At 41.4% G+C, this 24,606-nt stretch overlaps 1 protein-coding gene across 4 annotated transcripts in view; it reads right to left on the bottom strand.

The window, feature by feature from the left end:
* CENPF (centromere protein F) overlaps positions 1-24,606 on the bottom strand; it is a 61,809-nt gene that overhangs the window by 26,344 nt on the left and 10,859 nt on the right. For 2 of the 4 annotated variants that reach the window (XM_045452533.1, XM_045452532.1), the window contains exons 6-11: positions 23,469-23,760; positions 22,138-22,340; positions 13,211-13,336; positions 12,124-12,252; positions 8,239-8,361; positions 2,543-2,678 (exon numbers count right to left, since the gene is read on the bottom strand). In XM_045452533.1, the coding sequence (XP_045308489.1) occupies positions 2,543-2,678; positions 8,239-8,361; positions 12,124-12,252; positions 13,211-13,336; positions 22,138-22,340; positions 23,469-23,760 (1,009 nt within the window). The remainder of the gene's footprint in view (positions 1-2,542; positions 2,679-8,238; positions 8,362-12,123; positions 12,253-13,210; positions 13,337-22,137; positions 22,341-23,468; positions 23,761-24,606) is intronic. The other 2 variants (XM_045452536.1, XM_045452534.1) reach the window with 1 other exon arrangement.

Genomic DNA, 24,606 nt, shown 5'->3' with positions numbered 1-24,606 from the left:
TAATTAACACCCTCCAGTTCCATCCACGTAGTTGCAAATGGCAAGATTTCATTCTTTTTGATTGCTGAATAATACTCCATTGTGTGTGTGTGTGTGTGTGTGTATGTACACACACACACACACACACACACACACACACACACACACACACACATATATACACACATACACACCACATCTTCTTTATCCATTCATCCATGGATGGAAATCTGGGCTCTTTCCATACTTTGGCTATCGTTGATAGTGCTGCTATAAACATGGGGGTGCATGTGTCCCTTCGAAACAGCACACCTGTATCCCTTGGATAAACGCCTAGTAGTGCAATTGCTGGGTGGTAGGGTAGTTCTATTTTTAGTTTTTTCAGGAACCTCCAATACTGTTTTCCAGAGTGGCTGCGCCAGCTTGCATTCCCAGGGGTTATTTTCTTAAGTACTTGAAACTTTTTTTCCTTTGTATGTGTTTATGTACATGTGTATTTTTTCCCTTCTGAAATGCTTATTGAAAGAAAGCAAGCTCTGAGAAGAGCAGCACTGAAATGTAAATAGCCTACTTCACTACAGAATAATTCTCATTTTCCAGAAAAGTGAATAACTATTCCACCATTTTAGCCAAAATCCATAGGCTTAGTACAAAAGAATAAATGATGCTATACGCCAGTCCTTCTCAAGGCCTCTGCGTGAGTAGTATTGAGAAACAATGTTACCCACATCCCAGCCCCTCACAGTTAAGTGTCTATGAGTGGGAGAATCAAATGGAAGATTTTCCAGGCTCCACTGCCACCTTCTTTTCTGCCTAGTAACTCAATCTACCCACAGGCCCATCCTAGTTGGAAACAATGGTAGTGGTTTCATTCAAAGCACTCATTGCAAAGCATTCATGCCAAGTGATGGGAAGGCTTCACGTTCAAGTACACTGAGGGCGAATAAGTGTGAGAATCTCAACGGTAGATGATAAAGCTAGCATGTATTATAAACTCAGTTGTTACACTAAAGGGAAAAAAATTCCTAGTTTTAACGTGTTTAATCTCAGTCTACCTGCTGAGAGCTATGGCTCATGAAGACAGCACCACAAAGGCTCTCACTCCACTTCACTTGTGAGGACCTCAAACAAGGATACTGGTGACCAACACTGAAAAATGCCCTCGCCCTTCCTTTTCTTAGTTTTCTTTCAAGAAAGATGAAGATTGACATTTTTACCCACTGCTGTGGAATAACTGAAAGCTGTCTGAGGGAGATCAGAATTTAAAAGAGAAAACAGTCAAGGTGCCTGGGTGGCTCAGTCGGTTGGGCATTCAACTCTTGATGTCGTCTCAGGTCATGATCTCATGGTTGGTGACGAGGAGCCCTGTGTTGGGTTCTGCACTGACAATGCAGCACCTTCTTGGGGTTCTCTTCCTCCCTCCTTCCCTCTCTCAAAATAAGTAAACATTTTTTTCTAATTTTTTTAAATGTTTATTTATTTTTGAGAGAGAGCGAGAGAGAGAGCAGAGGAGGTGCAGACAGAGAGGGAGATACAGAATCCGAAACAGGCTCCAGGCTCTGAGCTGTCAACACTGAGCTTGACGCGGGGCTCGTACTCAACAAACCTCGAGATCATGACCTGAGCAAAAGTCAGACGCTCAACTGGCTGAGCCACCCAGGTGCCCCTAAATAAACATTTTAAATAAACAAATAAATAAATGGGAAAATAGTCACAGAGGAGTGTGACACATATTTCACAGGGGAGGTTGAAAGAAATCCTAGAGGTGCAAATACCTGGCTGAGAAAATTAATGTAAGTAAAAAGACATACGTATGTACAAATAAGTGTGAAATGGTGGATTCATGTGGTGTGTGCAGCACAATCCTGTGTCTATACAGAAAGTGAGGAAATAAAATCACTCAGTCAAGTAAGTCATCAAAAAACAATGGTCATTAAGAGCTGGGAAAACACGTATTGAATTTTTCCATCATCTGGGAAATGATATCGAGCGAGAAGATGAGCTGTCTGAATTAAATGAATAAACACACTTGAGACACAAAGAATAGCACTCTGGGGTGAGAGACAACACTGACAATTTACTTTTGTGTGGAGAATATTTACCTTTCTGGTTTCAAAGTACTGAGAAACCAGGCAATTTGGGACTCAATGTGTTCCAATAAAACAATGTCCAACTATCACTCTGAAACCAAAAGGTAGGAGAAAACTTTCTCCACATCAACCACAGACATCTTTCTGGGAGGATATATGGGAAAACTGAAAAACGTTTCTAAAGCCATCCATCCTCCCTCATGGGACATCAGCTTAGAAAAATAACTCCAGGGGCCCCTGGGTGGCTTAATCAATGAAGCATCTGGCTCTTGATTTCGGCTCAGGTCATGACCTCCTGGTTTGCGAAATCAAGCACTGCATCAGGTTCTGTGCTGACAGTGCGGAGCCTGCTTGGGATTCTCTCTCTCCTCTCTCTGCCCCTCCCCCGGCTCACCCATGTGCTTGCTCTCTCTCAAAATAAATAAACAAACTTTTTTAATGGAAATAGAACTCCAAACGCTAAGTTTACTTACCCCTCATTTCTTCTGCGAAGTTCTGGCTCTGACTCAAACTCTGTTTGGCCTTCCTCAGTTCTTCCTCCAGGTGGCAGGCTTCCCTGGCCCTTTGCTCAGACTGACTCTTAAGGAGGCTGTTTTCCTTCTTCGCTTCCTAAAGCACACATTTAATTGGTTATAATCAAAACCACTCAAGCTAGTTATGACTTTTGCCATATATGGGTCCCAAATGGGACCACTTGTGTACCTCGCTGGGGAGGAATCTCACTTTCCCTTTGTGCACCTAATGAAGTTAGACATTCTTACTTCAATCGGATGATTTTATGAATAGAACTCAAAAGCACAAAACCCAAAACTGACAATAATCTTTTTCCTTCAAAGAAATCGACCTCTTTGAACTTTCTGGATGTCCCCATGCTGGCTCAAGAGTGACCTCAAAAGGAGAATCCTACTTAGAAGATCCTCGAAGACACAAGCTCCAAGTTCCTATCACACCTGAATGATCCAATACCTCTTTGCAAAGATCTGATATGCTAACGAACCGAAAACTTCACATGACAAATTTCTTACTTTTCATTGGAAAACCATCTTAAGGCTCACCGTAACGAGGATGTCTTTATGAGTATTAAGTGTTTACCAAGAAAATCAGCAGTGTGCAAGATGCTGGAAAGGGTGTCGTCAAAGACACAAATATAAATAAGAGAAGAGTCTTTGGCCCTCAGGGTAGGTCTTCCCCTGGCAGCGGGGGAGGATTTGATACCAATCACTTAGTTCACACCAGGATCCGCTAAGTACTACAAAGAGGTGGAGTATGCTATGGGAAATCAGAGGGCAGGTACACGGAAGGAAGAATGAATTCTAGATGGGGGAATCTGGTTCTCTGGGTACCTGATTAGGTGAAGGAGCCATACAAAAAAGTAGCAGAGACTCATACGCGTGTCCATTCCATGGAGTTGGGCCTATTTTTGAATCTTTTTTTTAAATATATATTTTTTTTAACGCTTATTTATTTTTGAGACAGAGAGAGACAGAGCATGAACGGGGAGGGGTAGAGAGAGAGGGAGACACAGAATCGGAAGCAGGCTCCAGGCTCTGAGCGGTCAGCACAGAGCCCGACGCAGGGCTCGAACTCACGGACCACGAGATCGTGACCTGAACCGAAGTCGGATGCTTAACAGACTGAGCCACCCAGGCGCTCCCTATTTTTGAATCTTAAAAACAAGCATCATTTATTTATATGCCAAGTAAAACCGCTACTGCTTATCAACCACGTAAGACTTGTGTGTCAACATAATAAATCCTCTGTTCATGTTCTTCAATCTGTTTTTCAACTGTCAGTGACTGCATCGCTGGTAAGTATCTCCACCTATATTATATGCCACCCTCTGGACCGCAGGGAATCGGCATAGATTGTTAAAAACTGAAGGAATCAAGTGCCTCACATCCTTAGGGGGAAAAACATTTCATAAGGCTACCTTTTTTTTTTTTTTTTTTTTAAATTGCACTTCAAAAATACCCCTCTGAGAAGAAAGGGGAATTTTTGAATCTTAAAGAAACAATTAAGACCCATCTTCCAAAACCCAACAGCACTGTTAGAAAACAGATGGTCTTGGCAAGGCTGTGTTGGAAAGTTGCCTTCAATTATCAGCCTGGTTACTACCAGCAGATGGGTACCTAGGCAGCAAAGCCAAATGCAAGAAGAGGGAGAATCTGGCTAGTGGAGAGTACTTGAAAACTTGCTGGCAGCTGCTGTGTTCATGCATATATGTTCATTTCATCTTCAGAACAAGACAGAGCCTGTTGTAGTTACGCTCCTCTGGCTCCCTTGCCCCAATCCTGCCTCCCTTCCATGAGTTAAATGGACGCTCTATCAAATTAAGAGATCAATCAGGGCTGATGGGAGGCTCCGACTGATCTCAAGACAGAGAGGCTAACGCTTGCACCAGTCAGTGTTAAATTCTGTCAAGAGTGACCATGAAGGTGCACGGGTGTTGAGGACTTGAACGAGCATTGTTAAACTACAGAAATTATCATCGCTTGTTTGCTCTCCGGGCTCAGAATAATCACCACTCAAATGAGATCACAGATGTGACAGGAAAACTACCTTAAAGCACTTTAACAAGGGTAATGGAGCATTATTATTAGCATTTCTTCCCCAAATTTGACAGCAGCTAGATCTGCAAGATCCATGCTAAGATTAGCTGAATCAGTTCAACGTAAAAGAGTAACTAGAGTTTTGGGGCGCCTGAGTGGCTCAGTCGGTTAAGCGTCTGACTCGGTTTTGGCTCAGGTCAGGTTCTCATGGTTTGTGAGTTCGAGCCCCACATCGGGCACTGCGTTGACAGCATGGAGCCTGCTTGACATTCTCTCTCTCTCTCCCTCTCTCTCCCTGCCCCTCCGCCTCTCTGTCTCTCTCTCAAAAATAAACAAACTTTAAAAAATTAAAAAAAAAAAAAGAGTAACTAGAGTTTCACCACCTGGGTTGACTTCGCATTTTTATTGGGCAACTTATGAAATATTTGCTTACCCTAAAAAAGTAATCAAGTCGAATGGCATCCGCACCTAGAGGTGGGGCAAGAAAGCTGAGAAGACGCTGTGTGCAAAGCTGGGGGCATCCCCAATAGAAGGAAGCAAGGTAAATAGAAAGAGAAAAGAGAAGGAAGGGGGCAACTGGATGTTCATGTATCTGTTGGTCTCTATCTATCTCTGTCCATAACTGGGGGCATTTAAATGAATAGTAAGCTCAATGGAAAGATTAACATGTCTTTCTCTCTTCTGGCATTAGCTCCGTAAATATTTGTTTCTAACAAAATGTTCAGCCAATCCTGGGACCCAGCAGGCTTATAATACTATGGCTATGACCAACCCAAGAATTTCAAAAGGCCCAAATTTGGAAAATGAACATCTGAAAATGGCTCTGTAGGCTGCCATCCATCAGCAATTAGTTTTCTGTGAGGCCACAGCCACTTAAGACTTGATTGGGTAGCTCATTATCAACAATGAGTTCGGCATACAAGGATGTATTCTCCTAGGCATCTCTTATGTCCTCAAATGATTTGCAAAATTGGGCACTAGTCTAGAAAAACACAACACAAATCCCTATAACCACAAGCCAGCATTAGAGCTTAGCAAGCAATTCCACCCAGATCAACTTCAGTTTTAGGAGCAGCAAGGGAAGCATCGTTTCCCAGGGCCAGACAAAACAAATTTCAGTTACTGTGTGGCATTTCATGATCCCATCCATGAATGGAGCTTAACATGTCCCCTGCTGCGGTGACGTCTATACCATGAACCGTGGATGGATGCAGAGGATGTTCTTTGCCCTTCCCACCTCACCATTCTTGTCTGCCAGACCAAGCTCCTTCGAGAACCGATGTCATACAGATCCCCGTGCTCAGGAAGGTCCCTAGGCAAGTGATCCCTCATCCTGGTTACCGAACGATGCTATTTTATTGCCTTGCCCCAATGCTAGCAGGCTGGCCTTGGGGTGTGGGATGAGCAGCTTACCCAAAGCCTCCTTTCACATTGACACTAGATCTGAATTTGGCCATTGATCGGGCCATTTAATCACATTTCTCTATTGATATCTTCTCATTGTGAGCAGCATGTCTGTTTACTAAATGCAGACAAGGAAAATTTCAGTACAACTGTCACATTATCTCAGCACCCAAAACCTCTAAGCATGCGAGGTGTGTTTGCACTTACTTAGAGTTCGATACCGAAAAAGTTACCAGAATGCTAGAGGAACAGGACGGGCAATATGTTTAATGTGAGAAATCTCAAATGCACTGTCCCTTGCTCATCACTTTCTGTGCCTACAGGTGAGAGCAAACAGTGGGCACATCAGACGGTCACAGCCGTTGACCATCTAAGCACTTTCCATCCAAAATTCAATCATTAATACAGCTTGGAAAAGGAAAGGGTATTATTTAGTCCTCCCTACATGCAGATGAGCAAAGTCAGACTCAGAAAGGCTAGGTCGCTGTCCGAAGGTCACAGAGCAGGGAAGTGGCAGAAAACGATGCAGTCCCAGATCTTCCTGACTCTAAAGCTATCGTTCTGCTACTAAGTTATAGTGCAGACTATAACTTACTGGGTAAGTCACTTTTCTAATGCCAATCCCAAAGCAAAGTGCAAGAGACAGCTAAACCCTTTGTATTCTTGATATCATCCTCAAAAAAAGACACATACCCACAAGCGTAAATTAAGGCAAATACTACATGCATCCCCTAGCCCTGTGCTAGGCACTTGCACCGGACAACCAAAATCGAGGAAATCTAGGTGCAACGTGAAATGCATTTAACTGCACAGGCCAGAGTGCACGGTGGACAGCTCTACAGCTGTGGGGGTCTCCACGTGTCTTCTGAAACACCTGCAAGACAATGTCCAGCCCACCACCGCGCCTTGGCCAAGAGAACAGTGTTTGGACCCTCTTAACCAGACGATTGCTTTTACAAAATGTTTCCACCAGGCAGCCAGTGGAGTCGCGGGAGAGTTTCTGGCTGGAAGGAAAGCTCACAGGGGGAAGGGTTCGGTGCCAGTCTGCCTGTGGAAATGTTAGCAGAAGCATCTGTTGGTTGGTCCCCACTGGCCAAAAGGCAAACATTTGTTTTGCTGAAACAAACACTTCCATTTGAAATCGTTCTCTGATGAAAGCATCATCTGACATCAAGTTTTCTTCCACTTGGGCTGCTGGAGCCGGGGCCTCCTGTCCCCAACAGCATTACCCCTCTGAGGCTGCCTGCTTTAACAATCACCTCTCTGCTACTGACAGATGTTCTGATTTCACAACCATGATACACTCTTCCAAGCTGTGGGGATGAATACATTTAGAGTTTCCTCATCTGCATAAATAAATATCCTTTATGCAGAATTCTTTCTGAAAAAGGGGCTCCTGGGTGGCTCGGTCGGTCAAGTGTTTGTTCGACTTCAGCTTGGGTCACGATCTCGCCGTTCCCGAGTTCGAGCCCTATGTCAGGCTCTTTGCTGACAGCTCAGAGCCTGGAGCCTGTTTCAGATTCTATGTCTCCCTCTCACTCTGCCCCTCCCCTACTCTCTTTCTCTCTCTCTCTCTCTGTCAAAAATAAACATCAAAAATATTAATAAAAAAACTCTTTCTAAAAAAAATCTTTAGTCTAAAAAATGATCGCAAAAGATTTAAAGAAGTGGGAAAAATGCTTTCCTGTGACATTATTTGATAGAAAAGAAACTTCTGTTCTGCTATGCTTCTTTGTGCTGATTTATGGCTCTATTCAAGTTGTTTCAATCTATTAACTGTCCCTAAATGGTTCTCAAATGAACCCTTTAAGATAAACTCCAGACCACCAAATAGAAAAGCCAAATTAAAGTCAGTACGAGTAAAATCCCACATCATCAGCGTGCTCTCCTCGTATCCACACCACTGGAGAAACTTCATCCACCATTTTGTGTAACAAGAATGAATTTCCCAAGAAAGACACTGACAGTCTTGCACATGCCCAACGTGACTCTGGAAGTTGGGGCAACAACTGATGATTACTTGTTTTTGCAAGAATTTTAAATCTAGAAATCCCTCATCTGTCGTTGCTTTTGTTTAAACCTAGGACTTTCCACAAAGTTTTTAATAGGCTCAAAAGCCAACCCTTGGAAAGGGGATCTACATGATCCATCCTATCACCAGTTTTGTTTCTTTCCACTTAGAAAAGTTGATGAATACTCATCTACGCCTCACTTACTTCACTGCTTCTCCTCAGCTCATTTTCCTGCATCTGACTCGCCTGCAATGCCTGTTCGGTTCTGCAGAATTTTTGCTTAAACTCTTCCAAATTTTTTTCTAGCTGGTGCTTTACTGATGTGACCTGTAAAAAGAAGACAAGGTAAGGTTTAATTTTTATGTGCTTTACTTTTTAAATATATTATTTCTTCTTCTTTTTTTAACATTTATTTATTTTTGAGAGAGAGAGAGAGAGCGAGCGCACGTGCAAGCAGGAGAGGGGCAGAAGGAGGGGGACAGGGCATCTGAAGTGGAGCGAGCCCAATGTGGGGCCTGAACTCACGAAACTTGAGATCATGACCTTGGCCAAAGCTGGACACTTATCCAACTGAGCCGCCCAGGGGCCCCTAAATTATTTCTTCTTAAGTAAAATGGTCATGGGACATGAGAACTGATGCCATCGATTTTGGGTGAGAAACAATATATGTCACAGCTAAATACAGCATTAGAAGTTTAACTTAAAATACCATCAGAGCACTATGGGTGACAGCATAGAGGAGATCAAAAAGGGCTGGGTTTGGAGAGAAAGCAAAAGAGAAAAAAAAATTTTAACTACAAAAAAAAAAAAAAAAAAGAAACAATGAAATAGTAATAAACAACCAAAAAAAGAAAAGTTGAGATAAGAAACAGACCGGAAGTGGGTGCCTGGGTGGTTCAGTCAGTTAAGCATCAGACTCTTCATTTCAGCTCAGGTCATAATCTAACCATTTGTGAGTTTGAGCCCCACATCGGACTCTGAGCTGTTAGTGCAGAGTCTGCTTAGGATTCTTTTTCTCCCTCTCTCTGTGCCCCTCCCCAGCTTGTTTGTTCTCTCTCTCTCTCTTTCTCTCTCAAAATAAATAAAAACTTAAAAAAAAAAAAAGAAAGGAAAAGAAACAGACTGGGAGAATGTATTTGCTATGAAATAGACTGGGAGTAAGTATTTGCTATGTAACAGATTTAAGATTCTATATCCAGGGGTGCCTCGGTGGCTTAGTCGGTTGAGCATCCAACTTTAACTCAGGTCATGATATCACAGTTCATGAGTTTGAGTCCCTTGTCAGGCTCTCTGCTGTCAGCACAGAGCCTGCTTCGGATACTGTCTCCCTCTCTGTCTGCTCCTCCCCCACACTTTCTCTCTCAAAAATAAAAAATAAATAAACATTAAAAAAAATGCATTTCCATAATACAACAAATAGAGCACATCTTTGGTTCCATTTAGAAAAAGGTAAACCAATTTTTTAAAGGAGTGAATAATAGAAGTAGACAGTTTTATGCAAAAAAATACAAACATATATCAACTTCTGAAAGAAACATCCTCAGCGGTAATCAAGGAGGAATGAATCGAAACAACGATTAAGATGACTTTTTCACCTCTTAGTTGACAAAATCTTTAAAAACAGGACTGTCTCCAAGGATGAGAAAAAATAGGACCTCTCACACTGGGTGAGAAGGTAAATTACAATTTTTTGGAAAGCAATTTGTCAGAATCGATTACAAGGGAGAATACATCTGTCCTTGAGAGCACCAATTTCACACGTGGAAAGGCGTCCTACAGAAACATGCATGTTACCCAGTAATGCCATCCCCAGGGCTACAACGAACAAGGTAACATTGACAACTTAAACATCCACCTGTAGAATAGTTAAACTAGAAAACATCCAATAAAAGCAAGGCTCAGACACTACCAACAGAATGTTGCATTTGAAACAAAAATAAAACTGGTCCTTTCTTAAAGACTCATAGACCTCTTCAAAAAACAAAACAAAACAAAAAACCCCAAAAAAGAAAAAAATAATAAAAAATAAAAAGCCTAGCATGGAGCCCAATGTGGGGCTTGAACTCATGACTCTGAGAATCAAGACTTGAGCTGAGATCAAGAGTCGGACACTTAACTGACTGAGCCACCCAGGTGCCCCAAAAGGACTTTTTTTTAAAGGGTCTTGAAGGAAACCCTTTAATAGTTATCCTGGGAAAGGAGGATTTTTATTTTCTACCAACCTTGGATAGCTGGGTAGAGAGAGGATTATGAGCACATCAGAGAACCCCTAATTAGTACATAACACATGACAGTGATGGTTACCTCTCCCCATTCCAGCTGCTTCCCCATCTCTGGCTCCTCTACGAAGAGAGGGCAACTCGTCCCACTTGGTTATATCCTGAACTTGAGAGTTAACCTGTATTTCCCATAAAATGAGACTCTACTTGAATGGTAAACCTTAATTTTTTTTTTTTTTTTTTAATTTTTTTTTTCAACGTTTATTTATTTTTGGGACAGAGAGAGACAGAGCATGAACGGGGGAGGGGCAGAGAGAGAGGGAGACACAGAATCGGAAACAGGCTCCAGGCTCTGAGCCATCAGCCCAGAGCCCGACGCGGGGCTCGAACTCCCGGACCGCGAGATCGTGACCTGGCTGAAGTCGGACGCTCAACCGACTGCGCCACCCAGGCGCCCCGATAAACCTTAATTTTAAAAATAAACAAAGAAGCAAGCACTAAGAAAGTAAAGAGATGAATCTCTGACATATTCACAGTAAACTCCACAATGTGTCACCTGTCAAGCTATATGGGTCAAGTCAAGAAAAGAGCGAAGGACTATAATCCATCTGTTGTGCTGTTTTCAAGCTATGGGATTCGGTCGGTGCTTGTGTTTACAGGTAGAGCAGGGAACTAAACAGGCGAAAGCCTGTCCTCATGGAAAGATTTGAGTGATAGAAGGAACACAGCATAAAAAGAAACAAAGAGGGGTTCTTGGGTGGCTCAGTCAGTTAAACGTCCAACTCCGGCTCAGGTCATGATCTCGCGGTTTGTGAGTTCGAGCCCCATGCCGGGCTCTGTGCCAACAGTTCAGAGCCTGGAGCCTGCTTCGGATTCTGTGTCTCCTTCTCTCTCTGCCCCTCCCCCACTTGCTCTCTCTCTCTCTCTCTCTCTCAAATAAACAATCATTAAAAAAAAAAACCAAATGAAATAGCTGTATTGTACAACAGATGATATGCCCTATGGAGAAAACTTAAGCAAGGTAAAGGAAACAGAAAGTATTTGAGGATAGGGATCTATGTAGTGACCAGGGTAGATGTCATGGATAAAGCGACATGAGAGCAGAAAGCTCAAGCAAGTGAAGGTGCCCTACAGATCCATCTGGACACAGCACCTCCCTGAAGACGCTGAGCGTGTTCTACCAACAGCAAGGAGGCCAAAAAGCAAGGTGCTGGAAGGGCCATCAGGGTCCTGCAGACCTTTGGAAGGATGAGCTCCTACTATAAGAGAGGCGGGAAGTAGCTATAGCTGTGAGTAGGGGAGTCCCATAACCTGACTTACACTTTAAAACACTCACTGCTGGGTGCCCGGGGGTGGGGGGGGTGGGGGGCACAGTTGGTTAAACATCCAACTCTTGATCTCAGCTCAGGTCAGGTCAGGATCTCCCAGTTCATGAGATCAAGCCCCGCACTGGGCTCTGTACTGACAGTGAGGAGCCTGCTTGGGATTCTCTCTCTCTGCTCCTCCTCCCAAGCTCCCCCTGCCACCCCCTCCCCCCCCCGCAATAAACAAATAAGTCAATGGATTATAGTTGTCAGCGCTTTGACTATTTGCAGGACGTGAATTACTCCGGATGGCTCCCACCTGGTGATATGACCCCAATCCACAGGAATATCACACCCCTCCCCAGACCTTCAGATCTGAGATCCTCACTCACTCCCCTCCTTCTGTAAATGAGGAAGCGCAGACCCAGAAGGATTCAGTTTGCTCTCTTCTTTGATAAGGAAGGCAGCTTTTCTTTGGAAGCATCAGAATGTCAGCCGTGAGACAGAAAACGCACGAACAAGGAAAAGGGGGAACAAGTGAGGAGAGAGGTAAGCCAGCTGCCTACTTTATCCAGGTCAGCCTGCAGGATATTGTGAGTGTTCTTGGCCTGCTGTAACTCCTGTGTGAGTCTGGCTTTCATCTGCGTGCACTCCTGGTCCAGCGCTTGGCAGGCGCGCTGTTGACGGCCGAGCTCCTGAAACACCAAAGACACGCGCATCAGTCGGACGAACGCCGGTTAACGAGGAGACTCCGGGGTGAGCCGCCAACCTCCTGCAGGCCATGCCACGCTGAAAGAGCAGCGCACAAGAGGGAGCCAGGCTGACCGCTCACCTCATGATAAACATAACCCATCGAGTGCGGGTCCCGGTGATGGGACGCAGACCTCAGGGGGAAAGGGGAAGAAGTCCGCCAGCTGACCGCGTGGAAGCTAGCCGGCTTCCGTCCCATCCCCAATCTTACGTTCCTCATCTCTGTTTCCACAAGCCCAGGGGGCAAAAGAGAGGAGAGCTGAGCTGTCACAGTCACACCTCAGCTAGGAAATCTAAGGCACTCAAAACTGGGGCTTAAGATCTCAAACACCACAGCATCACTTGCAATTGAGAACGACAGCAAGGATATGCCACCGGTGAACTCTGATAACCGCGTCAGGAGACCAGATTACCATCTCCAGGCGCTCTTACCGAAAGGTTAGAGAGCCTCAGTCCATACGATACGCTCCGCCAGGCCAACTCACTTGCCCCTGGCAGTAATACTTCTGGAACTTCTTTCCCCAGTACATCAGCTACCTTTCGCATATATTTGCCAACCCACGGGCTTTAGAAACAGGTGGAGAATAGGATACAACTCCCTTCACAACTGAGGGTGTTTGAAAGACGAGAGATGATCCTTTCCTACTTGGTATTAAATCGCAAACAAATCAGAGGACACGGATGAAAAGGAACATGCTGGTTAGCGAGTCCCTTCTCCCATCGAAAACAGAAAGATGGAAGTGTGAAAGAAAACATGGGAACCTTTTCCTCACAAAGCCGTTCCTCTCTCATGGAACACCCCAAGTGACGACAAACAGCTCTTCTTTTCAGATGATGAAACTGTGAAATGCCCAACAAGAGCCTTCCAGGCAAACTCCTCGTGAATCCATTTACCTTACTTACCTCTTGAAACTCCTTTTCTTTCTCCTTGATTTTCTGTTCCAGAGAACACCTGGCACTGTCTGCATTTTGTCGCTGACAGCTCAAATCTTCAGACAATCTCCTCAGTTTTTGTTCCAACGCAGCACACTGACAACAAATAAAAATGGTCACTACACAAGGATCCGAGGCAAGAAGCAAATATTTGGAATTTTAGAAAAGTGAGTCCTGAGATCTGGTTCAAGTTCATCTTTGTGTTTTGAGATGTTGTGTCATAAAAAGTTGGGATTAAAATGATCAGCAAAGGGGTGCCTGGGTGGCTCGGTTCGTAAAGCGTCCGACTGCTGCTCAGGTCACGATCTCGTGGTTCACAGGTTCAAGTCCCACGTCAGGCTCTGTGCTGACAGCTTGGAGCCTGGAGCCTGCTTCAGATTCCGTGTCTCCCTCTCTCTCTGCCCCACCCCCACTTACACTCTGTCTTTCTTTGTCTCTCAAAAATGAATAAACGTTAAAAAAATAATTTAAAAAATAATGAAATGATCAGCAATTACGAAAACCACTATATTTATGTTAGCACACATAATGTTTGTATTTGGGAAATATTAGAGAGGATGTAAAGTATTAGACCATTTAAATAAATACTCCATAATTTGAACTATGAAAGAAGAAATATGTGTGTTTGAATAAAGATTCATCTAACATTGTTGCATGGAAATGAGAGGTTCAAATGCAATGATGTTGACCTGTGTCATTTAGAAGCTGTAAAATTATCAGAGGGTACCCATCACCTTCATATGACAGTCTGTTTCAAGCATAATAAGATTTTGCGGGAAACTTTAAATATTACAATACTTATTTCCACAATGCTCTCACTGTGCCATTTTAAATTCTGAAGGTTCACAGCACTCCAGAGAATATCACAACTGTTTTTAACCAAGCTGCCATAAATAACACAAAGAACAGTCTTTTTGCCTTTGTACATAGCCAATTTAGGATGGCTAAATCAAAACTTAGGATGCCCTTCTAAAATTAAACTGGAATAAAATGGTCTTAAATCATCAAGTTTTGTTCCTCTGAATCTTCCCCATGGTGTTCAAATCCCTAAAATGCCCTACAAAACAACTCCAAATTTCCAGGGAAGAATAAGAACACTTCATATGGGTGGGGGAGAACTCCCTGGTCTAAAAGAAATGTGCCAGTATTTGGCAAATATCTCTTCTAAAGTATTTTTCTGAGACTCATTAGAGTCTCATCCAGAACTATTAGAAATATTTGGGGCTCCTGGGTGACTCAGTCACTTAAGCATCTGACTTTGGCTCAGGTCATGATCTCCCGAATCGTGGGTTCAAGTCCCACATCAGGCTCTGTGCTGACAGCTCAGAGCCTGGAGCCTGCTTTGGATTCTGTGTCTCCCTCTCATTCTCACCCTCCCCTCCTCTCTCAGAAATTAAAAAACAAAAAACAAAAAACAAAAAACAAAAAACAAAAAAAACTATTAGAAATATTAGAAATTTAACAGAGAAATTGGAGGAAAAGAAAGCATGACATAATACTTTGCCAGAAGACCAGTCAGACACCAATTATTAACTAACCAAAGATGAAAGGACCAAAGCTGGTCATTAATGACTAAATGATTTTGCAACTATCAGAACTTTAAATTTTTTTTTTCATGTTTATTTTTGAGAGAGAGAGCGCATAGGGGATGGGCAGAGAGAGAGGGTGACCCAGAATCCGAAGCAGGTTCCAGGCTCTGAGCTGTCAGCACAGAGCCCGGATGTGGGGCTCGAACTCATAAACCTGTGAGATCATGACCTGAGCCGAAGTCGGTGCTTAACCGGCTGAGCCACCCAGGCGCCCCGCAACTATCAGAACTTAAAAAAAATTTTTTTTTCAACGTTTATTTATATTTGGGACAGAGAGAGACAGAGCATGAAGGGGGGGCGGGGTGGGCAGAGAGAGAGGGAGACACAGAATCGGAAACAGGCTCCAGGCTCTGAGCCATCAGCCCAGAGCCTGACGCGGGGCTCAAACTCACGGACCGCGAGATCGTGACCTGGCTGAAGTCGGACACTTAACCGACTGCGCCACCCAGGCGCCCCCCCCTTTTTTTTTTTTTAATTTTTTTTCAACGTATCAGAACTTTAAATATACCAAATTCAAAAGAAAAATACTGAGCCAGTGGTACAAATTAATCCACTGCCTTAGACATTAAGACACCTTTGTCACTATCTTTACTGTTCTTGAATCTTTAAATCCCCAAGGAAGAAGATTATAGAAAGTATTTATAAAAATAATAAATATGGGGGTGCCTGGGTGGCTTAGTCGGTAAAGCATCTGAGCCTTAATTTCAGCTAAGGTCATGATCTCACAGTTCATGGGTTTGAGCCCTGCATTGGGCCACACAGCTGGCAATGCGAAGCCTGCTTGGCATTCTCTTTCTTTCTGCCCTTCCCTGGCTCAAACTATCTCTGTCTCTCTCAAAACAAATAAACTTAAAAAAAAAAAAAAATGATGATGATGATGATGATAAATATGAATCCAACAAATATTCATTGAGAGCCTACTATATGTCAAGCACCCTGCTAGGCACTGGGGATGCAGCAGGAAACAACTCCGATAAAAATCATTGCCCAAACGATGGTCCCAATGTTGGTAGTTGACAGTGGCTAGGGAAAAAAACCCATGCAAGACAGAGATGAATGAACCCTTGGTGCCCTCTGCTGGCCCTCCTTCAAACTGCAACACATCCCACTACCCTCTCAGAATCAACAATTCTTACTACAAGAGTAGGTTAAAAAAGAGCGTTTAGAAGATACTTAGATCTTATTTAAAATTTTCTAATGACATTCCGATATCGATGACGCATAATCCACGTAATAGTAGCTGACCACTAGGTGTCACGAATGTTCCGTAATATTCTAAAATCGTGCCCAGCGTTGAAATCCTTGAAAATATGCAGTGTGTGACCCTGGGCACTCATTTAAGACCCCGGGGCCTCAGCTTTCATCTGTGAAATGTGAGTGCTGAACTCCAGGTTTGTTGCCAGCCTCAATATTTCTACTTGAGCTCAAACTTTGTACCCCACACAGATTGCAAATACTTGGAAAAGAAGTGTACTAGACACAGCATAGGTTCAAAGAACATGGTATTGATTTTGATTGAATTAGCTCCATTTCACTTACTGGGTAATTCTAATGGTAGACCAGGGAAGAGCAAAAACCAAGCATAATTTGACTAGCAACACATTTGACTAGATTATACAATGCTAATAGGCAAGAGGGAGAGAGGTACAATGAATTTTCAGCTAGGTGGATTTGTAGCTCACTGGAAAAAAAGGAAGCCAGAAAGCATTGAATGAATGGGTCTTAAGAACCTGGAGGAAATTTTCTAATAGAAAGCCAGAGCTAAGTTCTGAGCACTGTCCTAGTCAAAAGTTTTAATTCACGATCCGGTAAGAAGAAACCCTACCAAATACATTAGATAGAACAAAGATTCAGTGATCCTGTCATACCAAAACCAGTAAGACAAAGTATAATAGAGTAGGTATAATTCTGATATATAGGAAAGCCTGAGTTGGCACATAGGCAACTGAAAAGAAGCTTAACTGACAAGGAACTCCATGTAATAATAATATGTTATTATAAACTCACCATGTGCCACACACTAGGCTAAGCCTTTATAAAAATTATCTCATTCTTTTTTTAAAAATTTTTTTATGTTTATTTATTTTTGAGAGAGAGAGAGGAAGAGAGAGAGAGAGAGAGTGAGCACGAGCAGGGGAGGGGCAGAGAGAGAGGGAGACACAGAATCTGAAGTAGGCTCCAGGCTCCAAGCTGTCAGCACAGAGCCCGACACAGGGCTTGAACCCACGAACTGGGAGACCATGATCTGAGCCTAAGTCGGAGGCTTAACTGACTGAGCCACCCAGGCTCCCCTAAAAATTATCTCATTCTTTACAACAATCCTATGACACAGGCATTATTAACACCATTTTATTGATTAGACAGCGGAGGCTCAGAACTCAAAAGCAAAACAACTGGGATGTGGCAGAGTCAGGGCTCAAATCCAAGTCTTTGAGACAAAGACTATAAACTCAGATTGCACAAAGTGAATAAATATATGGCTCAAGGTAGGTCATGATCCCATTGACCCTCCACTGCATCCTCACTCACTGAATCAATATTTATCAACAGTATCTCTGCAAAGCACTGCACTAGGAGAATGTCTAAAAATGAACCTGGACTACCACTTCCAGTAAGAATAAATAAAGGTACATTTCCTTATTCCTCCCGTTGAGAACAATTCAAAACCCTGGACAAATGAAAGAAAGCTCTAAGAGGAGAGAAGATTGTGCAACTAGGGACTTTAGGACCCAAGGGAAAAACATGATGGTGCTGAAAGAAAAGAACTGTCAACCGAGAATCCGTATATCCTGAAGAAATAACTTCCAGGATGCAGTAACAAAAACTAGAATGTGTGGCCTAAAAGCATGGTTAAAAGAAGTTCTCTAAACAAAAAGGAAATGATGAAAGAAGGAAACTTTAAAGGAATTGGGTAAGAAGGAAAAACAAGGTAAGCAACAACATTGGTATAAATAATAGGCTTTCTTTCTCTTCTCCAGTTTTCTAAGTTATGTTTGACAGTTAAAGCAAAAAATATAGCACTGTCTGATGTGGTTCTATATGTAGGTAAACACTTAGGAAAATTGTGTTATAAATGGGCAAAGGTAAAAGGATAAAAAGAGCAGTAAATTTTCTGTAATCCATTAGAGCTGCTTAAATGACAACACCAATAGGCTGATAAATTGTGTGTATATATAATGTAATATCTGGAACAGTCACTATAGCTCTACAAAGAAATACATCCAAAAGTATTAGAAATTATACAATATGTTCAAGTAACCCACAGGAAGACAGGCAAAAAGGAAACAACAAAATGAAAAAGAAATAGAAAACAAAAAATAAGATATCAGTTTTAAGCCATGATACATCAATGGTTACATTAAATGTAAATGGTTTAAATATGCTAATTAAAACACAGATGTGGGAAGAGTGGATTTAAACAAATATACCCAACTATACGCTGTCTTTGCAAAACTCACCTCAAATATAATAATAAAAAGATAGGCTGAAAGTAAAAAGAAATACATCATGCAAACATTAAAGGAAAGGTAGAGTGCTACGTTAATATCAGAAAGAGTAGACTTCAGAATAAAGAAAATTACCAGAGACAATGAGGGCTATTCTATACTGGTAAGGGTCAGTCCACAAAGACATAGAAATCCTAAATGTGCATGCGCCAAACAACAGAGCTATAAGATATGTGAAGCAAAAACTGATAGAACTGACAGGAGAAATAGATAAATCAACAATTATGGAAGACTTTCACCATCCTTCTTTCAACAATTAATAGACAGGAAACCAACAAAAATATGGAAGAATTCAACAACACCATCAACCAACAGATGATTTGGGGCTAAGGATAATTTTAGAACACTCCACCCAACAACAGAATATATATATTTTTCCCCCAACTGCATGAAACATACACCAAAATAGACTACTGTCTTAGGCCATAAAACAAGCCTCAACAAACTTAGAACTGAAATCATAGAGTATCTTCTCTGAACACAATGGAATCGAATTAGAAATCAATAACAAAAAGAAAAAAAATCTCTAACCACTTGGAAGCTGAACAAGGTATTTCTAAGTAATCCATGAAGCAAAGAGGAAGTGTCAAGGAAAATGTTTTAAAAATACGCTGAATTGTGGGGCACCTGGGTGGCTCAGTCAGTTAAGCGTCTGACTTCAGCTCAGGTCAGGATCTCACGGTTCATGGGTTTGAGCTCCACATTGGGCTCTGTGCTGACAACTCGGAGCTGGAGCCTTCTTCGGATTCTGTGTCTCCCTCTCTCTCTGCCCCTCCCCCCTCAAAAAATAAACATAAAAACACTTTTAAAAAACTTTTAAAAATACAAAATAAAAATACGTTGTAATTAAATACAAATTAAAATACAATACCTCAAAATTTGTAAGACACAGTTGAGGTAGTATGGAGGGAAATTTATAACATTAAATGCCTGCACTGGGAAAGAAAAGCCTCAAATCAATAATCTAAGCTCCTTACTTCAACAACCTAGAAAAATAAGAGCAAAATAAACCTAAAGCAAGCAGAGGGAAATACCAGAGTAAAAATGAATACAGTTGAAAAAAGAAAAATAATAGAGAAAATAAATGAACCAAAGAGCTGATTCTTTGGAAAGATCAATAAAAGATCAACAAATTGACAAATTTTATTGTTGTTCCTGACAGAATTGACATATCTCTAGCAAAAGTGACAAAGAGAAAACAAGAGAAGACACCACTATCAGAAACAGAGAACATCAGGGGTGCCTGGGTGGCTCAGTTGGTTGAGCGTCTGACTTTGCTCAGGTTGCGATCTCACACTGGTGTGTTTGAGCCCCGTAGCAGGCTCTGTGCTGATGGCTCAGAGCCTGGAGCCTACTTCAGATTCTGTCTCCCTCTCTGTCCCCCGCACCCCCACTTGCATTCTGTGTGTGTCTCTCTCTCAAAATAAACAAACATAATAATAATTAAAAAATTAAGAACAAAAAAAGAATCAGAGAATATCACCTGACCTACCAACATCAAAAGGATAAGAAAATACTACAAATAACTACATTTATAAGTTTAAAAATTTGGATAAAATGGACTATTTCCTCTAAAAACACAAACTACCCCAACTCATCAAATATGAAATAAATAATTTTAATAGCTATATAACTATTTTTAAAATTAAATTTGTAATTTTAAAACTCCTCCCCAAAAATCTCCAGGCCCAGATGGTTTCATGGAGAATTCTACCAAACATATAAAGAAAGAAATAACACCAATTCTTTCTTTTTTTTGCAAGTCATGGATATCTTAAGAGAGAGAAATAACACCGATTCTACATAATCTCTTCCAAAAAACAGGAGGGAACACTTCCCAATTCATTTTATGAAGCTAGTATGATCTCTGATACAAATACCAGAGAAAGACAGAACAAATAGAAAACAGCTGACCAATATCCCTCATGAATATAAATACTAAAATTCTCACAAATTATTAGCAAGTAAAATCCAGAAATGTATAAAAAGAATTATACACCTCGGCTATGTAGGGTTTATTCCAAGGATACAAGGTTCGTTCAAATATTTGAAAAGTGATCAATGTAACTCGCCTTATTAACAAGCTATTATTCTATACGAGTACATGTGAATTTATAATTACCTTTAAATAATTTTGAAAGAAAGAAATAAAAGAAAAGAAAAGAAAAGAAAGAGAAAAGAAAAGAAAAGAGAAAGAGAAAGAAAAGACGAATGAACCTGCCTTCAGCAGACCAACAGAAGATGTAAGTCTACCTACAACAGAGGTTCTTACCTACTGCCTTAGAAATATCTAGAGAGTTTATTAAAAGTAAATTCTTTGGGCCCACATCAGACATGGGTCTAACAGGATTAATTCTGCAAGTTTCTCTGTCATTCTGACAATTAGCCAAGTGTGGGAACCCAAAGGGCTAGGACACAGGTAACGACAATAAAAGGGTGTTAAGGGGGATGCCAGGAGAAAAGATCTCACTGCATTAAAAGATGAAGGAAGTTGCATACGGGCTGAGGAACATGTCAAGAGTATTCCAAGAGGAGAGTGTGCCAGGCAGAAAGGCAAATGTGAGCAAAACGCTGGACCCAGATAAAGACTGGATTCAGGAAGCGCCAAATAATCAGTTGGTCCTAGAAGAGAATTCATTTTTCTCTACACTTGTCACCATTCACCATATTATCTATGTGACTCTATATTTATGTTACATCCAACATTAGGATGAAGCTTCCCAAACGCAGTGCTTTCTGTCTATTTTCTCACTGCTTCATCCCCAGGTCCAGAACAGTGTCTGACATACAACAAGCAGTCAACAACAAATCAACTGAATCCGTGAATGAACGAATTTAAAAAAATAAATAAAAAATAAATAACACACTATTGATAGATTGGGGACAAAGCAACAACCACAACAACAAAACACCCTCAAACACGCTAAGAAAGTTGGCCTTAAGTGGAACCTTGAGATTCAATGGCAGGAGTATGTATGTTGGATCCAAAAGTAGATCAATTAAGGGCACCTAGGTGGCTCAGTCAGTTAAGCATCTGGCTCTTGATTTCGGCTCAGGTCATGATCTCAAGGTTGGACTCTGCACGGATGATGGGGCAGAGCCTACTTGGGATTCTCTCTCTCCCTCTCTTTCTCTGCCCCTCCCCTACTCACGTTCTCTCTCTCTCTCTCTCTCTCAAAATAAATAAACATTAAAAAAAAAAGTATATCAATTAAATTCTCTTTTTTTTTTATTTTTTAAAAAAGTTTATTTATTTTGAGAGAAAGAGTGAGAGAGCAAGCAGAGAAGGGGCAGAGAGAGAGGGAGAGAGAGAATCCCAAGCAGGCTCCACACTGTCAGCACAGAGCCCAACGTGGTACTTGAACTCACGAACTAGAAGATCATGACCTGAGTCGAAACCAAGAGTTGGATGCTAACTGACTGAGCCACCCAGGCGGGCGCCCCAGATCAATTAAATTCTATCATTCCTCCTAAACCTCTTTAAAGCTCCATTACTTAGTTGCCTCTTGTATGTGTCAGGTGCTGTATATACATAACTTTATTCTCCTGCACCCTCTGAGATGGAAAAGAAATCAGCAACTAGCCCAAGCCACTTTGCTGGGAAATCGTGCATCTAGATTGGACCCCACACTTACCCAGCTCTAAAAAGAACTTACTAGTTCAATTGCACCAATACTGCCTAGTATGTATTAATGAGGCTCGTTACTAACATTTATTTCAGAAATTTAAGTGTATGAAAAAATTTTCCAAAGAATTATATGACAAAGTGTAGGTTTTCAAGAACTCATGAAAAGTCCAGTACCTTGGTTGATGCCTGGTCGTTCTGTGCTGTCATTCTCACTAGTTCATCCCTATTTTTATTCAAAACTTTCTCTTTTTCCATTAATTCCACTTTTGCTTTCTCCAGTTGGAGTTGGAGTTCTTGACATTTACTCGCGTGGCCTTTCGTTTCTTTTTCTTGTCCTTGCAGACGTAGTTCCAAATCACTAATCTTGCTCCTTAGCTCTTAAACCACAAACAAAGTCCACGCTTTAATTAATATGTATTTTTCACCAAAAATTTACATCTAAATTCAGATGGTGTCATTTATGTTATTACTCTGCTCTGAAACCTTTGGTGGGACAAATATCAATCAATTCATGTTACACATGGAAGATACTTTAATTGGATTTAATTTTAATGGTTAGTCTCTATTGTCATTCGTATTCTAATATCCCATAGGAAGCAGGGGAAACAAATTTTCTGATGTTTTCAGAGAAACTTGGGAAAGAAAATGGTTTTCTAAAAATCGTGAAAAGTACCTAACTGAGGCTGCAAAAAGTGCATCCCATAGAATACCCTACGTTAAAACTACCACTTGATTTTATATACTGGCAAACTAATATTTGTTTTGTGCTGATATCATATGCAAATGAGTGCTAAGCAGTAAAAAAATCACACTCCCATATTCTCTGGTAGCTTTACCTCCAGTGAAGATCAAGACAGTATGAACCTCCTATACTGCCAAAATTAACAATAATTTTTTTTTTCATTTTTTTCCCTACATACACACAATATTGGCTCCAAAGACACTGGCAGTGGGACAATTCTCACCAGTGAACATTGACGGTGATTTTCAATATATCATAGCACTGGAAATTATCAGAGTCTGCAGAGTAGACTCCAAAACACCACCTGGTACCCTTGGCTGTCAGCTGTAGCGTGGAGCCATGGCCAAGGTTACAGGTTTGCTCCCATATGGACTACCTGGCAGTGCAGAGCACACGCCTCACCTCTGCCCAAAGCCGGGCCGACCACAGGCTTGTTCCAGGGGCCACAAAAGAAAGTCAGATGAGAAGCCTGGGGAGGGTCAACTGAAATCAACCTACTGACCCTACTTCTGGAAAGACAAAGCCACTCAGCCTACTTTTGAAGGCTTCGAGGCACCAGCTTTTTAGTACAAATAAAAGTATATTCGAAAATTGTGGTATCTTTTAACCCAAAATAGTATTACCCATCACCAGACTGAGGTGCTTACTTCCAACGTGTCCAACGAAATACATGAGCACGTCTTAGGACTAGAAACATCTGGAATCACCTCTGAAATGATCTTAGGAAAACTTCCTTTCAACTTAATTTAGCTGAAAAAGTTACCTTGATTCTGGGCTTTTAATTGATCCAAAAGATGAGAATTGCTAGAATTATCACAGAAACTGTTACTCGCATCTCTTTTCCCTGTTTGCAAAGTTGATCTACTTGGAGTCATCTCTTGTTCCCCAAAAAAAGGAGATGCAGAGAAATCTCTCCTAATTGGAGTTTTCAGTGCACCCGACGGAAGCCGACTAGGGGTCTTTTCTTGTTGCCATGAGAACACAGATGATGAAGTCTGATGCCGTGCAATGTCCCGGTGGTTCATTGTACTTTGAGGAATAGCCTGACTCACCTTCTGTAAAAATAGAAACTCTTTAGAGCCCTTTAGACTTCTCAATATTCAATGCTATTCATTTTCAGATAGAACATAAAGACAAAATACCAAGAAGTTAACACTTCCACTGTGTACCAACAAAGAATGTTCATCGAGTCAAGGGAACCATTAAGTGCCAATATCCAGTGAAGGAACTTTCTAATGGTTAGACTTTAGCATTAAAGGGTTAAGCCACTACCATCTGAGTTCCAATCTATTAAGATGGGTTCCACTTTTATATTTATTTTGCATCCCTCATATACTCCATTAAATACAAGTGAGTATTCACTACCATTTGAATTCTGAAATTTGGTTTTCCTATGCCTGTCCTTGGTCGCTGCCCCCTGTAGCTTTGCACAAAGAGAATCAAAATTAAATATTGATCTAAAGAACTCTTTCAAGAATCTCACTTTCTACCATACCACTCCAAAAAAATGACATATCAGGTGTTATATATTATATATTACACATTTGTGGATTTGCTACTGCTTTGAATTTTTTTTAATTCAAGAATACAGTGTTTTATTAGTTTCAGGTGTACAATGATTCAACGATTCTATATATTCCTTAGTGTTCCTCAAACAAATGTACTCTTAATTCCCTTTATCTACTTCTTTTGTTCTTCTCTCTGCCTCTGTTCTGACAAATATCAAGACATGGCCATAGATGCTGCATTAAATTCTCTATAACAAAAGCTTTTCTTGCCACAGGGAGAGGTTTCCTGTTTGTAGAGACTCAAATTCTTCCATCAAAAAAACTCTGGGCATCAATGTCAGAAGAATGGGTACCAATGACTGGACTGGACCAGATAACAAAGCACATGATATT

The sequence above is a fragment of the Leopardus geoffroyi genome, chromosome C3 (genome assembly GCF_018350155.1).
Source record: "Leopardus geoffroyi isolate Oge1 chromosome C3, O.geoffroyi_Oge1_pat1.0, whole genome shotgun sequence".
NCBI classification, from domain to species: domain Eukaryota; kingdom Metazoa; phylum Chordata; class Mammalia; order Carnivora; family Felidae; genus Leopardus; species Leopardus geoffroyi.
This window is presented reverse-complemented; position numbering and strand designations above follow the sequence as displayed.